Genomic DNA, 16,098 nt, shown 5'->3' with positions numbered 1-16,098 from the left:
AATTCATTCTCTATAATCTTACACTTTTGTTAAAGGCTTGGAACAGTAACTTTACATACAAGGAATGATTTAATTAGAAGCTTTAATAGTATTTTATCATGAACTAGTAAGTGACGCGTTCTTGATTTAGAAACTTGTCAATGCGTTTTTTTTATATATCTCTTAATTTGTTTTGAATTATAATTTATTATAGTCTTAATGGTACACTGTTTCCATCAATAATATCTCAATTATTATATATAAAAAAAAAAAGCTGTACAAAAAGTAAATATTCTTGGTTATTATTATAAGATGCAGCAAGTAAATACTCTTGGTTATTATTATAAGATGGTGGAGCCATAATTGCAGACTCTGTTTTCAGCTCCTTCTCTGTCATCACTGCCGTTTTCTTTGCTCTGTAGTGGTGAGTTTTAGGAGTCCTTCGCTACTATTTTCGTTTTATGTTCTCAAAAATTTAAAGACAAAATAAAAATCGGTGTTTTTTATTTCCCAGGTATATAAATCCGACAATTTGTTTTCAAACACTTATCAAAATGGAAAGAGTGGTTTTCAAAAACTATGAATATGATTGAAGTTGTCGGTCTTGCTTCTCTCTCTTTTTTTTTAGCTTAACATAAGATTCCAAAATAAATAAGTTTTTAATTAACCAACGTTAACGACGTTGAACAACCCCTTAATTATCTGCTAGATTACATAATGATCTGATTAACCAATAAAAAGAAATTATAGATTCCTATTAATTAATTCTATAAGTTAAAGATGCCACTCAATAATTTTACTAAAATTTTCAGGGTGGCATCATGTTAACCCTTGCATCTTCAATCCATTCCTTGAGACCTCCACCATGTCTGATCGGTTCATATGCTTGTGAAACCCCGTCAAAATGCTGTACTCTGTGTGGCAGTAGCACTAGCTTCTCTAGGACTTGGAGGCACACGATTGACAACTGCAACAATGGGAGCCGATCAATTTGATAAGCCAAATAATCAAGTAACTTTCTTCAGTTGGTATTTTCTTACCTTGTACGTTGCTATTACCATTTGCCAGCTCCACCGTCATCGTCTATATTCAGGACAGTGTTAGCTGGGGTTTGGGATTTGGCATTTGTGTCACTGCAAATGCTATTGGCTTAGCTGTGTTTTTTTCTGGGAAAACAGTTTTATCGGCATGTCAAGCCGAAGGGAAGTCCTTTCGCGAGCATTGCACGTGTAGTTGCTGCTGCAATTCGGAGAAGAAGGGTAGTGGAAACTGTTCAAAGCCAGCAGAATTATTATCATGGATGTGGAGATCCTATTGAAGCAGTTGGCTGTCCAACTGAAAGTCTCGGGTACGCTAACTCCACTCTTGATATAAGTGGAATCAATCAATTAATCCCCCATATACCTTTTCTTTTGGTTTGTGCATTGTTATTCATTCAGTCTGTATATCTTTTGTTTTGATTTGTGCATTATTATATAAGTAGGTCAGTACTTTTTCTTCAGTCTATATTTGTTGTGGCCTGTATTTATTGTCAATTTATGCATTAAATAAGAGGGGGCAGTAGTTTTGACTTAAAAATAATAATCTACTTTATGTATTATCCTCATCATCACTTAGTAAGTGTAAACATTAATTATCAATCTGTCTTACGTACAAAGTACTTCTAATAAATCGAAATTATATTAATTACAGAAAAATTACCTTCTTAATTAGAAAAAAAGAGCGGGAGAGAAGTGATTAATTCATTACTCTTTCGAGATATTGATATCCCAACCACTCAGATATTGTTTAACGCTACTTGTGATTTAATATGAATGGTAGAGGAGGGGGAGGGACAGGGTTGCTTTAATTAAACCTTTAAAATAATTAAATTATAATTTGACAAATAATTGTCAATTTCAATATTTATTTTGGTCATGATTGTGAGCTTCACGCCAGTATAAAACCAAGTAGATGTCATGCCACCAACAGCACAGCATATACACTCACCAGCATAACTATAGCCCTGTTCCGAGACTGCCTTGAGAAAAAAAGAGAATGGAATCCTTGCAAACCACCTCCATTCCAAGTGACCAAGCACCATCAATGAAGCACAGCAAACGAGGAGGATGGACTACCTTCCCTTTCATTATAGGTGAATCTTTCCTTTCTTTAATCTCTTTTGGTTAAGTATTTTTCCCAACTCTTGTTCCTAGTTAAATTTAATTATGCTGTTTAAACGTTATATTTACTGATATTGCAATATTTCTAATTTTTTAGCATATGTACACAGGAGCTGTGATGGGTCTTACACTAGCAGCCGGAGCGGGGTCAGCGAATTTGATAGTATTTTTGGTAACTGTAATGAACATAAAGAGCATTAATGCTACTCAAATCAACAATATCATAATTGGTTGCTACAGTCTCTTTCCCGTTGCTGGGGCTGTCATTGCTGACTCTTTCTTCAGCTCCTTCTATGTCGTTAGTGTTTTCGCCTTTGTTTCTTTACTGGTGAGTCTCTGTTCTTTGCAAGTCTGCATGCATAATGGGGTTTTTTTTTACTGTGTTTTCGCCCTTGTTTTTCTCTTTTGAAATCTTTATATGGATGTTTATAAATTTTTCCTTAACTGTAAATTCTGTCCCTGATCATTTTATGATTTTTAACGCAACTTTCTGCAGGGCTTGATCATGCTAACTCTAGCATCTACAATCCATTCCTTGAGACCCCCAACATGTGTGATTGGTTCACTTGCTTGTGAAGCCCCATCAAAGCTTCAATATGCAGTACTCTACTTGGCGCTAGCATTAGCTTCCTTAGGAGTAGGAGGCACACGCTTCACGATATCGACTATGGGAGCAGACCAATTCAAGAAGCCAAATGAGCAAGGAACTTTCTTTAGTTGGTATTTCTTCACTCTGTACCTCGCCAGTGCCATAAGCTTGACGGCTATCATCTACGTTCAGGACAGTGTGAGCTGGGGATTAGGGTTTGGCATTGGTGTTGTTGCTAATGCCATTGGATTAGCCGTGTTTTTGTTGGGAAAAAGGTTTTATTGCCATACGAAGCCCAAGGGAAGTCCCTTTGTGGGCATTGCTCGTGTTTTGGTTGCAGCTATTAGAAAAAGAAGGAAACTGGAAACTTTTCAAAGCCAGGGTTATTTTCACGGAGACAACACAAAGGCGATTAGCAGTCCAACTGAAAGTCTCAGGTACGCTAGCTCCACTCTACAGTATTGTCATGGAATACAGTTAATTAATTAAATTATTAAATAATTAAATAAATTTAAATAGTAGTGGTTCGGTGCTTAACTTTGCTTTCATGGCTTTCAGCAAGGGAATAGTTATTTAAATAATAGTGGTAATAATGAAGTAAAAAAATGCAGTTTCTTTTTAACAAAAAAATAATAATTATTTATTTATTCAGCCAGTTAAATTGGAGAAGAATGATTCACCACTTCAAATTTTCTTCATGATGATGCTCTATAGTTAACTTGTATCGTATGTCGGTATGTGAAAAATCCAAAGAAATATTCTGTATATTAACTTTAGAGATTCTTCTCCAATTAATTTAGCAATGGTGCAGGAGGACAACATTGACTCTTTACCTACCCTCACTGTTTAATATATGTAAAAGTCCAAATAAAATGTGAGAGCCTCTGACTTTCCACTAACTTTCTTCATGAAAAAAACTGAGTAGACGACAATAATTTCCACGCAGATTCTTGAATTGTGCAGCGCTAAGATATGAAGATGACCGAAAATCAGACGGCTCCTATTCAAGTTCTCGGTGGCTATGTACAGTGGAGGAAGTTGAGGATCTCAAGACCCTGATCAGAATCATGCCACTGTGGTCTAGCGGTATCTTATTGAGTACTACTATAGCTATGATTAACAGCCTCACAGTCCTCCAAGCCCTAACCATGGACAGGCACCTTGGACCGCACTTCAAAATCCCAGCTGGGTCATTCCTGGTATTTAGCATTTTAGCCACAGCACTCTCAATCTCCATCATCGATCGTTTCTTGCTCCCAATGTGGAAAAATTTGACTCGAAGATCACTGAAACCCCTCCAACAAATAGGTATTGGCCATGTCATTAACATATTCGCCATGGTGGGATCTGCCTTGGTGGAGACAAGGAGGCTTCGTGTGGTTCGAACCCATCACCTTAACGGTGAACCACCCGGCTCAGTCGTGCCGATGTCAGGTCTCTGGCTTGTGGTCCCGTTATTCGTGATCGGCGTTGGTGAAGCTTTTCATTTTCCAGGACAAGTTGCCTTGTATTACCAAGAATTTCCCACGTCGCTAAGAAGCACTTCTACTGCTATGATATCACTGTTAATTGCGATTGGATATTACCTAAGCACAGCAATAATCGATTCGGTACGCCGGTCTACAGGATGGTTGCCTGATAACATCAACGACGGGAGATTAGATTATGTATTTTGGTTGTTGACGGCGATAGCGTTCGTGAACTTTGGGTACTACCTGTTATGTACCAAGTTTTTCAAGTACCAGAACACTGAGAATCATGAGAATGAGGCTTCTGCTTAGTGGGCTGCTCTGATTTAAATGGGCTGGGCTTGTCTGTAATGTTTGAATTGTGACGTTGCTTTCTAATAGGCCTAAGCTTATGAATTGAAATTTGCCTTAACACATGCAGCAGAATAAAGACCAATGCTTTAGCCTAACAACCATTAAGTGGGCTTTAGCCCATGAAGAATGCAACGGTACTTGTAACCTTGTGAAGAAAATGGGCTCTTGCGTGCATATCTTTTACTCTCCCAACGCTATATTTCGGCAAAGGTTAAATTACAGGAGTGGTGGGTCCATTAAATTGTTGATCTCAGTTTTATTATTGCCTTGCTAGTGGGATACATGGGTCTTTTTCAGACTTGGAAGTGAATATGATCTTTGAAATGACTCGAATAGATGTTACGTAGGTAGGTGGGTATAGTAAATAAACTTTGAGACGTAAAGATTATTATAGGATATTAATTACTTTAAATCTGTTTTTGTCAAATGATTAAAGTAATATATTTTAAGAATATAACAAGGCTTTGAAACTTATATACAATAATTTCTATAAATTTCACAAAGTTTATCAAGAAAAAATAGGAAAGAATAAGATTATTTTTTAATTAATTTCTGTCAATATCAAATTAATATTTATAAGAAAAACAATACTCTTTAAAACCAAAATATATAGAGAGTTTAAAGAAACTTCTCTTTAATCAATATGTTTATAGAATTCAAAAGGCAACTCTTGAAACAAATTAACTGAATAACTTGGCTAGAGGTGTCATGTATGAATACTTGTAACTAAATTACTTGAGAGATTTTTAGTGAAAGAATTTGCTAAATTATTACAAGATCTGACATACACAATGATAATTATCTCATCATAAATTAATTGCCTTGTATATTAATGTTTTAGATTGACTTGTCTAGATTTTTCATTATGAATTTTATTATATGCCTCATGCATAGTTGTTTGATAATCACAACATAAAAAGATAGATGACATCGATTGTGACCATAACTTAATATCTAATATAATATTTTTCAACCATGTCATTCCCTTATTCATAGCTGCAAGATCTATAAACTCGGATTCCATTGTAAAACGAGTTATACATGTTTGTTTTTTTGAAACCTGATAAATAACATCACCTCCTAAAATAAATACTCATATAGAAGTTGACTTATCATCACTTGCAGTAGTTATCCAACTAACATCCGTATAACCCTTAAGTATAGCTGGAAAATTATTATAAATAATCCAAAATTTATAATCATTTTCAAGTAACCAAGTACTCTTGTAATTGTTTTTTAATGATCGATACCTCATCACTTGTGTATCTAGATAATTTACACATTGCGGAAACAATATCTAGTCTTGCACAATGCATGATATACGTTTAAGTTACCAATTGCACTAGCATGTTCCATTGAGCAATTGATCTACTAATATTTTATGTCAACTTAAAAAAAATATCATACGGGGTATTTGCTTATTTGATATTCGAACTATTAGATTTATTTAAAAACTTTCTCAATATAATAAGATTGGCAACTAGAAAACCCCTCACTGTTTTTTTTTCTTATACCTAAAATTATATCTACCCTATTTAAGTGTTTTGTTTTGAATTCTGAGGTTAGATATTTTTTCGTATCATTAACATCATGTCATCTATATAAATATATATTATTACACCAAAATCATTTATAAATTTAAAATAAATAGATTTATAAAATCTATCATGTTTAAAACCATATTCTAAAATTAAAGAATCAAATCTATCATGTCATTGCTTAGGTGTTTATTTTAATATAGAGATTTAATTAATGTGCAGCTTTCCCCTAAATTTTTCTTTCAACATCTTTTATCTTTTTCATGTGAGCTAAAATTCTTTTTATTTATTTATCTCATAAGCTATTTTATAACAAAGTTTGGTATTAATTTAATAATTATTTTATTTGATAAATAATAAATAGAATATAAATATTTTAATACTGTCAAACTCAATTTAAATATAAATCCAATTTTTTTTATCTCGAAACACGAAAATGATAATCAAACTCAGTTCACGCATGATGGTTCAGCGGCGGGTGAGGTCGGCTGTGGTGATGTTGGTGACTTTGGTGGAGACGACGACTTAGGATTCTTGGGGACATATTTCCTGGCCCAAACATGTTTTCCATTAATGGTGAACTTTGCCTTGCTTTGTCCCTGAAGAACGCTGTGAATGACGGCAGCAGAGGTTACAACAAGGCGTGCATACAGTGGCTGCTCCTCTGCCGAGACTTCTTGCATATAAATTGCCTCAATGCAATCTCCATGCTTCCTGTGACCAGAAATTAAATGATAATAAGTAGTCAAACCTTTTTTAATTAGAAAATGTGATAAGTTTAAGAATTTGCATTCTCAAAATTTTATATTATAACATAAGAAATCTAGACATGTAAGAGAGATCGATAGAGAGATTAATTACTTGGTGAAAAAGTCTCTGATTTCATCTTCTGAAATAGGGTACCCTTTAGAGAACGTCAAGAAAACAGTCCTATTATCAGCATACACGTCCTTCTCTCCCTGGTGATCACCATTAATAATCTTTATACGATTCAGTACTCCAGCAATATTCTCAGTACTCGTAATCTGCCTCTGAACTGAAAGATCATAAGGGTCATAAGCAGGCAAAATTCCAATATTAGGCGCCATGAATTGGGGAGTACTGATCCCCAGACCATAAACACCAGCAGCTGCAGCAGCAGAATTATAACACAGCACAGGATTAATCGCTGGACCATAATAATTCAAAGGGTTCCCTTCTTGACCAATAACATTTTCAGCAACAATATTATTTCCTTTTCCAGCAGCCTTTTTTTCGATCACTTGTCGCGAAATATCTTCGAAAGCTCTTGCGCAAACTTCGTCGATGATCTTTGTGAGCGCGCGAAGAATACCAAGTCGATTGTCATGGAAAAAACGAAGGGAGAGGCCAGTTTTTGTCAACTGTTGGGTCAAAGGAACCTTATCGTTCATACTTTCTGGAGAGAAGTGGAACCGGTCGGTCTCTATGCAATTCAAGCAAAGAACAGCCTCATCTGCTAGAGAATTGATAAGGGCATCAGGCAATGACAACATTTTGTCCACTAAATTATCACGTGCCTCCTTTTCAAGCCAAATCCATAAGGCCATAACTTGCATGGACTCTGCGGGGTCGCGATCAAGATTGACAATAAGTCTAGTATAGAGGGTTCTGTCAATGGTGTGAAAAATCTTGAACTCTTCCGGGGTCACCATGGAATTCAAAACAGAGGGAGAAGAGGGCACCGCCGAGGATTCCATGGTTGTTTAACTGTGATTTGGTTCTCAGAAATGAGAGACAAAATGGGGAAATCAACAGTGGTGTCTGTGTGTATTCTTATAGAGATGCAAGAATACAGTTGTTGGATTTGAGTTGTGACTATAGAGAATGAAGGGGAATGTTTTTGGAGAGTTGCCATTGTTGTTGCAGAAATGGTATGTTTGTTTTAGCTTCCGTTTTGGGTTTGAATGGCAAACGTCCAAAATGGATATTCTTGGTTGGAGATTTGCAGGGTGCGGTGTATCAAAATTCCAATCTCACATACATCAAGTAATGCAATGAGGACCAAATTTTATTTTATTTTTTTTCTTTTTCTTTCATTTGCATGTATAAATAAATTCTCTTTATTTTTCCTTTTAAACTTAAGATAGATTTGGACTCGTTCACTAATCTTAGCTAAAAAAATTATGCTGTTCAGTTTGTAACTACGGTATATATTTACAATATCGGATAGAATTAAATGGATAAAAAAATTATAAAAATTCTATCTTTTTAATTTTATTAAAAATATATATATTTTTAATTTTTTCTCTTGTGTTTATCTTTATCTGTCTTTTTGAAAAGATTATTAAAAATTATTTTTTTATCCCATAGTTACAATATTATAAAAACAATAAAATCTATCCATCAAGAAAAACAATTTCCTATTTTTTTAATTAAAATAACAAAATGATAGTATGAATAAAATTTGTTATAACCACATCACTAATAATGTAGTTTTTTAAAGAATAATTATTAGTACTTCACAACTAATTAATGATAATTTTTATAGTATTTAAAAAATAACTAGTTGTATTTTATTAATTATTATTTACATTTATATTTTAAAGTGAAGATATTTTTATTATTTTTATAGATCGTACATTTTATTTTTCTAAACTTCAGAAAATAATCAAATAAAATATTACTGCTTACTCTTCCATCACCATAAAATTTCCCACAACTAAAGTAAGGTTGAATTACAAAATCAGAATTAGTAGATAATATTTACATTTGGCATTTATTCCAACCAAAATTGAGATTTTCAAAAACTTCTAAGAAACAAGAATGACAAGCCTGAGATTAGGGGTGAGCAAAAAAACTGAAAAACCAATTAAACCGAGAAAACCGAAAAAAAATTAACCGAAAAAACCGAACCGAAAATAAAAACCGATTAAACCGATTAAAATATTTAGAAAAATGTCCGGTTCAGTTCGGTTTCCGGTTTTGTAATGCTTAAACCTGACAACCCGAACCGATTCGGTTTAGAAATAAAAAAACGCTTTCTACCCATTAACCCTAGCAGGTTACAGCCGCCCCCTCCCTCTAAAACAAGTATAAATACCATATTTTCTTCTAACCCTAAATTTCAACATTCTCATTTCTCAACCGCCCCTTCCCTGCTCTCTGTCTCTCACTCTCAAATCTGTCTTCTTCTCCTTAGATAGCAAAAATCTCTCTTTCAAAAACCTATTATCCTGTGCATCTTTGCCATTCTTACTTGTTCCCTCTTGTTGGGCTCTCCTGTCTGAGTGTGTGCTGGCTTCTGTCCTCTTCGATTTGCTTTCCTTTTTTTTTTAGCATCTCTGGTCTCTCCCTAGCTTCAAATCAATTAGTGATGAAAGGGTTTTCTTGAATCAATACCAACACAACCACCACCAAACATCCCTGCACCCGTTTTGCTTACCATGAAAGGGTTTTCTTGGGATTTCAGCGAAACCAAGATCTAAAAACTCTGCACTCTCAACAGTTTCTGTATCAATGCTATCGATGCTTTTCTTGTCTCTCATCTCTCAGATCTGTATTCTTCTCCTTCATGTTTTTTGATGATTTTACATTTCAATAACTTTTGATTTTCTCTTTGTTTTTTTGCAGGCAAATCCTTTTGTTTTGTGTATTTTTTTGCTGGGTTCAACTTCTGGACAAGGAGAACAAAACGAAAATTGGAGTTGATTTTTTGGAAAATGGAAGCAAGTATAAAAATTTAGGTTTGAACCGGTTTGGAAGGGGAAAAAACCGAACCGAACCGAACCAAAATTAATCGGTTTGAACCGGTTTTCGGTTCGGTTCGGTTCCAAAACTAAAAATAAAATAAAATCGGTTTGGTTATATATTTTGGTCCAAAACCGGACCGGACCGAAAATGCTCAGCCCTACCCGAGATTGCTCTACGTCAACGGCATCGTTTTCCACCCTCCGGACACACCTCCCATCCACACCTTCCTCGAATCCAATTCAGGCTCTTACACCACCACACGGACACATGACAACACAGCATTTCTCTTATTCTGTGTCCGACACTTGCAACGACTTTCAAATTCCGTCAAAATCCTCTTACCTTCGAACCCACGATTTCTCTCCAAATCCTTAAACTCCACAAAAATACACGTCAAATTATGTGTCAAAAATCACGTCGGAGCAGCCTATAATAGTTTGTTTTTTAAAAAATTATTACCTCCAAGTCAAATTCATGATTTTAATATTTTATATTTTTTAAAAAAATATTATTTTTTTATACTTAGTCAATTTATACAATTCTTTTTGTTTTTTTTATTCCTTTGAAATTTATTTTTTAATGTTTTTTTTCTTTTCACCTTTTGTTTTTAAAAATTTATTCCACAAGAACCAAAAAAATAATGTTTCATTGTATCATTATAATATTATTTTATTTTTTGACTATATTAAAAATTAGTTTGAAATCTTATATATTTTTACTAATGTATGTGATTTTTATTATATGTAAGTATCGACTTTATAATTCACGGTTATATTTTTACTTGATGTAAAAATTGCATTAAAAATACCTACACAATAATTCTTTTGCGTTAAAAAAAAATTATTCGACTTGTAGTTAGACAAGTTGAATAAACTTGTTAACACTTTATTTTTTATATTTACTGACACAAATAACTCTCATAAGTCTTTTGATTTACATTTAGATTTAAAAAAATTAAAAAGCTTGTATATTTATTTTTTGTTTTTTATTAAAAAAATTTATCCGACTCATAATGAAGCACGGGTCACACAACTTGTTTGATAAAAAAAAACCATGGTTTTAGCACACGATAAAAGGATGTGTTTAGCTAGGTTGTTTAACCCGCTTTTTGTTAAAATTTTAATTTTTTTTGTTAAATTTTTTTTTTATATTTTTAGATTGTTTGTTGTAAAAATAATTTTTAAAATATAAAAAAATTATTTTAATATATTTTTAAATAAAAAATATTTTAATAAATAATCAACTCAAAATGCGTCGAAGATTATCTAACTGTTAAACTTAACAAGTTAAAATAAATAAATAAAAAAAGGGTTAAAAAATGAGAGGAATAAAAGAAACGTGTGACTTCGTGTGGACCAGGACAAGGGGACCCGCAAAACTTAAAACTGGGCAGCCAAACAAACGTAGAACCAACGGTGTAGATAAACATAAAGCCAAACCAATCAAAGAAAATCAAAATAAAACTCGGCAAATCACAAACTGCTATCTCCTTCATCTCTCCCCCTTCTTCTCTCTTCTCCATCGTCAGATCTAAAAAAATTTCTCTCTTTCTGTTTCTCCCCCCCCTTCCAACTCTCGCGCCAAATACAAAACCACTCCCCCCCCCCTCCCCCCTCTCTCTCCAGGTAATAACTAACAACCTCCACTCCCTCTCTAAAACCCACCTCTCATAGGGTTTCGATTTCCTTCAATTCCACTCTCTTATATACTTTCTGTCTCCTATACCTATTCGTGTCCGTATTCGTGCGTGTATACGTATAGAAACGTGTTGTGTGGTATTTGAATTTATTATACGTGTAATCTAGGGTTTGATTAGGAGATAATTTTTTATGTTTGTGATTAGTTTATAATTGCTTTGAATTTTGAAATAACGAGGTGTGTTTTCTTTTGTAATCAATGTTTAGATTTTTTTAGTAAGATGGCCGATAATCCGACCAGTCCGGCGGCGGGGAGCCACGAGAGTGGTGGTGAGCAGAGCCCGCGGTCAGGGGTGAGAGAGCAGGATAGATACCTGCCTATTGCTAATATAAGTAGGATCATGAAGAAGGCGTTGCCGGCTAATGGAAAAATTGCTAAGGATGCTAAGGATACTGTTCAGGAATGTGTTTCTGAGTTCATTAGCTTTGTTACCAGCGAGTAAGTGAAAGAGTTGATTGGTTGTGGTATTGATTATTGACGATTGCCCTTTGTTTGTGTATCGTAATCATAGAGATAGTGTGATTCTGTGTAGAACTGTTATCGGTGGTTTTGGAGAATAGGGTATTGATTGCTTTATGAAATGCAATGGTATTTTGGAGATGTTGCTTTTGTTTATCTGATCGGGTGGCCTGGGATTAATGGTTTTCCCTTGTTTTCTGATTAATGTAGTTGTGAATTGAGGTTTTAGTTTGTGCAATGAAATTGTGCCTTCGGAAATTAGGGTTCTTGCACTGAGGGTCTGGTTTTGTGAAATGTTATTGGATGTTGTTTTCTTTAGGGCGAGTGATAAGTGTCAGAAGGAGAAGAGGAAGACGATCAATGGGGATGATTTGTTGTGGGCAATGGCAACGTTAGGATTTGAGGATTATATTGAGCCACTTAAGGTGTACCTGGCTAGGTACCGGGAGGTAATTAGTTTGTTTTCTTGTCTATGATTTATTTTGTTTACATATAGGTTGGTTTGTAATCTAATCATCTGACTATTCTCTTTCCTTCTCTTTCACCGATTGGTTTTATTGGATCACTGCCATGTCACAGTTGGAGGTAATAAACGTTTTTCTAATTGAAGCATTGTTTCTTTCTTTTTATTTCTTTTATTGCTTTTTTTTCCAGTAAAACCTCCTTTTATGTGAATATTTTTTCAAGAAAAAAATTCTATAAAGTTGTGACTTATATTTTTAGCAACTTTGGCAGGGTGATGCAAAGGGGTCTGCTAGAGGTGGAGATGGATCTTCTAAACGGGATGCAGTTGGAGGTCTGCCTGGTCAAAATGCACAGGTAAGTTTGTAATCATGCTTTAGAGGTTGATTATTCTGACCTTACTAAGTTTCATTAGCTCACCATACTGTCTTCTTGTTGTGTCTGGATGAACTACCACGTCAGTTTGCTTTTCAAGGATCGATGAACTATACGAGTCCACAAGTAATCCTCTCTCACTACCCCCCCCTCTATTCCACACATGCACGCACAAACAAGCACATATTCTTAAACCTAATGGAATATAGAGTCAAATGTTAAATATTTAAATCAATAGTATCAGAGGATTGTAAATCTTGATTTATTGAATTGGTTGTCTGCTTATTAATTGCTCATGCAATTTCCTTTGCTCTTGGATTCAAAAACTGCGGTCATGGGGTCAAATATAAATAACATGCATATTATGCAAGAATAATTAGTCCTTTTCTTTCTTCACAAAAAAAAATTATATGTAGCATTGTTTGCACTTGTCCCCAAAAGATCCTCATATTTTTAATCCTGGATTGATAGGAAAAACAGGTTTGACTAAATGCTTGGCAAAAAATTAATTATGTTGATTGGTCAAAAAGTCACAAATTGATATAGAAAGTGTAAAATTAACCAATACTTAAAAGAGGAAAAGGGAAGGAAGAGGGTGACCGATGTCTGATGGCTAAAAGCTCACTGAGTGAAAGGGGAAGTTCTTTAGGAAATTACACGTGTATTTACTCACAATCATTTTGATAAGAGGCGTAGGTAAGGTTCAGAAGGAAAAAAATATCTTTTAATATATTGGTCCAAACCAATCATTGCTGGGGAGTTACTTAATCACCACAACACAGTGACTTGTATGTATTTGCAAGCAAGTAAATTTTCAACCATTTGATTGTTAACAAAATGAAAGAATGCATGCCTAAATTGCTACTAGGGTCAGGCTGTACGTGATTGTTGGGAATCCTGGTTTTTTAGGTCTCATAAGATATATCTATCAGGCTATCACCACATTTGCAGTGCTATGTGGTGTCTCTGCATCTGAAGCAATTTATGGATTTTATCCATGTTTTTGGGTGCGTTACCTATTGTTTTCTAAACTTAATGCTAGAAGGTTTCTATATGTAAAGTGGGGGCTGCTTGCCCAAGTGTTGTCAAAGGTGAAAGGCGCTAAAAAGCATCAAGCCAGGAAAATGCCCAAGGCGCTCAACCTTTATGATACAAAAAATTACATGTACAATATTATATATGATATAACTTAGTAGAAATTTCTGCAGTATAACAGGAGAGAGAAGGAATAACATGGAGAGAGAAAAAAAGTGAAGAAGAGAGAAATTAGGAAACAAAAAGATGAGATGACAGAAGAAAAAAAGATAAAGGAATGCCTCTGTTGTTCTTCAGTCTTCACTCTTGAATCTTCTTTCACTTCTTCTTTGGTGGTGTTTCACGTTTGTTTCTGTTCATCTTGTTTCAACTTTCAAGTCTGTTTCTCTTCGTCTTTAACTTTTATGTCTTTTTTTACCTCAATCTATATTTTTTACAAAACTACTGTTAAATTTTTTCTAAGACCAGAAAAAGAGACAAACAAGACAAAACATAAGTCTTTATATATATATATAAAAGAAGAAATCAAAGAGACGCCTCTTCAAACCAATCCTTAGTTTCACATAATTTTCATCAGGCGACGCCTTTATCGCGTGCCTGTCATGGACAGGCACTTGCCTCTTCTAACTTCATTGCCCCAGGCTAAGAAAGGCACCTCAGCCTCACCTCCGGGGATTAAGCTAGTGCCCGGGTGCCTTGTGACAACACTGGGTTGCCCTAAATCCATTTACTCACTGTAACTTGCTGTAAGAATTGGTTTGGCGCCTCTAATTATATGCCAGTGCTTTCCCATTATCCTTGTTAAATCACCCCTGAACACCCATTCTTGGAGAAGGGGCTTGAGGTTGTCATTGCTGATAATGACAGTTTCAAATTACTTGTCTTCAATCGTTCCATGAAAATATTTCTTATTTCTAGAGTCTCGGAAGCAAAATAATAACCTTCAGCTATCCCTAAGCATGATATAGGACGTGGGGAAGTCTGTTTGATTCAAGTTGAATAATGGTAACCTTGCAGCCAGTCAACGATAATGTACTGCTGTCTGGTAAACATTTAACATGCAGATGATGAGCCCCTAGCAGCCTAAAGTAAAACCTACCCAATTTTCCACTTCTTCTTGGACATCAAATGATTAACTTTCTTGTATTAGCATTGTTTATCAGTGCTCCAGCTTGCTGGAATAACTTATGGTTGACTATGGGTTTTTTTTAGACCTGTTTTAATTACGTGAAAGATCATATTTGGCCTGATGATGGAATCGTATCTTTGTCAGTGTCTGTCTTAAATGGTGGTCTTCAGAAATCTCTAAAACAGAGCTACACTTTGCATCCTAATGATTTTGCATTAAAGGTCATGTATTTCTCATTGAAACGGATTAATCCTTTCTAATCTATCCAGGACCGTTTCAAGAGTGATGGTGAACAATGCAAAGCAGTTGATATTTTCATTTTAAGATCTTCTTTTGATACGTAGCATGAACAAAACATGAAAAATGTGCATCAATGTATTGGAATGAAAATATGAGGCATGTGAAGAACCAGTATTCTCTTTTTGCTCGGTTAATTGAATGAGTTGAACAAAAATTAGGCACCTCATGTTATTGATTTTTATGCATGTAGTTTTTATCTTTCATTTACAAATGACGGTTCTTTGATGGCCTTTTTGCCACCATACATTCATACTGTCTTAAATGTGTGTGCATTATTAGGATCAAGTTAGGATTTGATTACACGAAGGGTGTAGCTAGTTTGGTGTTGAGTTCTTTCCTTGTTATCATGTTCCATTCCTCATAGATAGATGTGTCAATAAGCAATGTGGAAAATGAAATCAGATGCCTTTTTCCCCCCTCTTTCCCCCCATTCTTTTAAGGTGAAAGGGGATTAGGGGGCTTGGTGAAATTGCAATTGTGGCCTGTATTCTTATGAGCTTCTTGCCATCTTGCGCAGGTGCAGGGACAGCATATGATCCTTCCTTCCATGCCAGGCAACGAGTAGGGTTTGGCTTTGCTTTGGTCAATTCAGTGAATTGTAAGTTGTAACGTTGGTAAAACTTTTTAGTTCCAACACTTGTAGAATCTAATCTCTCGCATTAGTTGATCTGATTGGAACCAAAGTGCCCTATATATTTTGGTGGCTTTGGTTTTTGGTTGTTTGTTGGGGGTGGTTTGAATTTGGTTGGTGCCTTCATCATCAGTGCAGTTTTAATAGTTAGATTAATTTCTGTAAATTTGTTTTCTCAAATATATATTTTTCCGAGCATTGCAAGTA

The 16,098-nt window shown here is 34.8% G+C and overlaps 3 protein-coding genes across 5 annotated transcripts; 2 read left to right on the top strand and 1 right to left on the bottom strand.

The window, feature by feature from the left end:
* Positions 1-1,908: 1,908 nt before the first annotated feature.
* LOC7457890 (protein NRT1/ PTR FAMILY 2.7) lies at positions 1,909-4,651 on the top strand. 2 transcript variants are annotated; one of them, XM_002312007.4, is made up of 4 exons: positions 1,909-2,113; positions 2,252-2,469; positions 2,638-3,167; positions 3,677-4,651. In XM_002312007.4, the coding sequence occupies exons 1-4, from the start codon at positions 2,017-2,019 to the stop codon at positions 4,509-4,511; spliced, it is 1,680 nt and encodes a 559-aa protein (XP_002312043.4). In that variant the 5' UTR covers positions 1,909-2,016; the 3' UTR covers positions 4,512-4,651. The 2 variants fall into 2 exon arrangements, with proteins under 2 accessions (XP_002312043.4, XP_024462285.2); XM_024606517.2 differs by having other exon boundaries at positions 1,947-2,113; positions 2,239-2,469.
* Positions 4,652-6,540: 1,889 nt separating this feature from the next.
* LOC7469771 (uncharacterized) lies at positions 6,541-7,914 on the bottom strand. The gene is made up of 2 exons (XM_002311080.4): positions 6,953-7,914; positions 6,541-6,805 (listed from the first exon to the last, which is right to left on the bottom strand). The coding sequence occupies exons 1-2, from the start codon at positions 7,807-7,809 to the stop codon at positions 6,541-6,543; spliced, it is 1,122 nt and encodes a 373-aa protein (XP_002311116.3). The 5' UTR covers positions 7,810-7,914.
* A 3,329-nt stretch (positions 7,915-11,243) lies between these two features.
* LOC7469769 (nuclear transcription factor Y subunit B-1) lies at positions 11,244-16,098 on the top strand. Of its 2 annotated transcripts, XM_024606113.2 has the most exons (7): positions 11,247-11,427; positions 11,707-11,938; positions 12,279-12,408; positions 12,539-12,544; positions 12,695-12,778; positions 12,884-12,922; positions 15,778-16,098. In XM_024606113.2, exons 2-7 carry the CDS (start codon positions 11,721-11,723, stop codon positions 15,823-15,825), a joined length of 525 nt encoding a protein of 174 aa, XP_024461881.1. In that variant the 5' UTR covers positions 11,247-11,427; positions 11,707-11,720; the 3' UTR covers positions 15,826-16,098. The 2 variants fall into 2 exon arrangements, 1 of the variants encoding a protein (XP_024461881.1); XR_008059838.1 differs by lacking the exon at positions 12,884-12,922 and having other exon boundaries at positions 11,244-11,427; positions 12,279-12,544.

This window comes from Populus trichocarpa, chromosome 8 (genome assembly GCF_000002775.5).
Source record: "Populus trichocarpa isolate Nisqually-1 chromosome 8, P.trichocarpa_v4.1, whole genome shotgun sequence".
NCBI classification, from domain to species: Eukaryota; Viridiplantae; Streptophyta; class Magnoliopsida; order Malpighiales; family Salicaceae; genus Populus; species Populus trichocarpa.
The sequence above is the reverse complement of the archived record's forward strand: the minus strand, read 5'-3'. Positions and strand labels throughout refer to the sequence as shown.

What these genes read in the sequence shown, in the direction of transcription:
- LOC7457890 (XM_002312007.4), top strand. Translation starts at nt 2,017, where the DNA reads ATGGAATCCTTGCAAACCACCTCCATTCCAAGTGACCAAGCACCATCA. An exon ending in TACCTTCCCTTTCATTATAG is followed by an intron (nt 2,114 to 2,251) that starts GTGAATCTTTCC and finishes ATATGTACACAG; the next exon opens with GAGCTGTGATGGGTCTTACA. An exon ending in AGTCCAACTGAAAGTCTCAG is followed by an intron (nt 3,168 to 3,676) that starts GTACGCTAGCTC and finishes ATTTCCACGCAG; the next exon opens with ATTCTTGAATTGTGCAGCGC.
- LOC7469769 (XM_024606113.2), top strand. Translation starts at nt 11,721, where the DNA reads ATGGCCGATAATCCGACCAGTCCGGCGGCGGGGAGCCACGAGAGTGGT. An exon ending in TGCCTGGTCAAAATGCACAG is followed by an intron (nt 12,779 to 12,883) that starts GTAAGTTTGTAA and finishes CTACCACGTCAG; the next exon opens with TTTGCTTTTCAAGGATCGAT. An exon ending in TGAACTATACGAGTCCACAA is followed by an intron (nt 12,923 to 15,777) that starts GTAATCCTCTCT and finishes CATCTTGCGCAG; the next exon opens with GTGCAGGGACAGCATATGAT.
- LOC7469771 (XM_002311080.4), bottom strand. Translation starts at nt 7,809, where the DNA reads ATGGAATCCTCGGCGGTGCCCTCTTCTCCCTCTGTTTTGAATTCCATG. An exon ending in ATCAGAGACTTTTTCACCAA is followed by an intron (nt 6,806 to 6,952) that starts GTAATTAATCTC and finishes TTCTGGTCACAG; the next exon opens with GAAGCATGGAGATTGCATTG.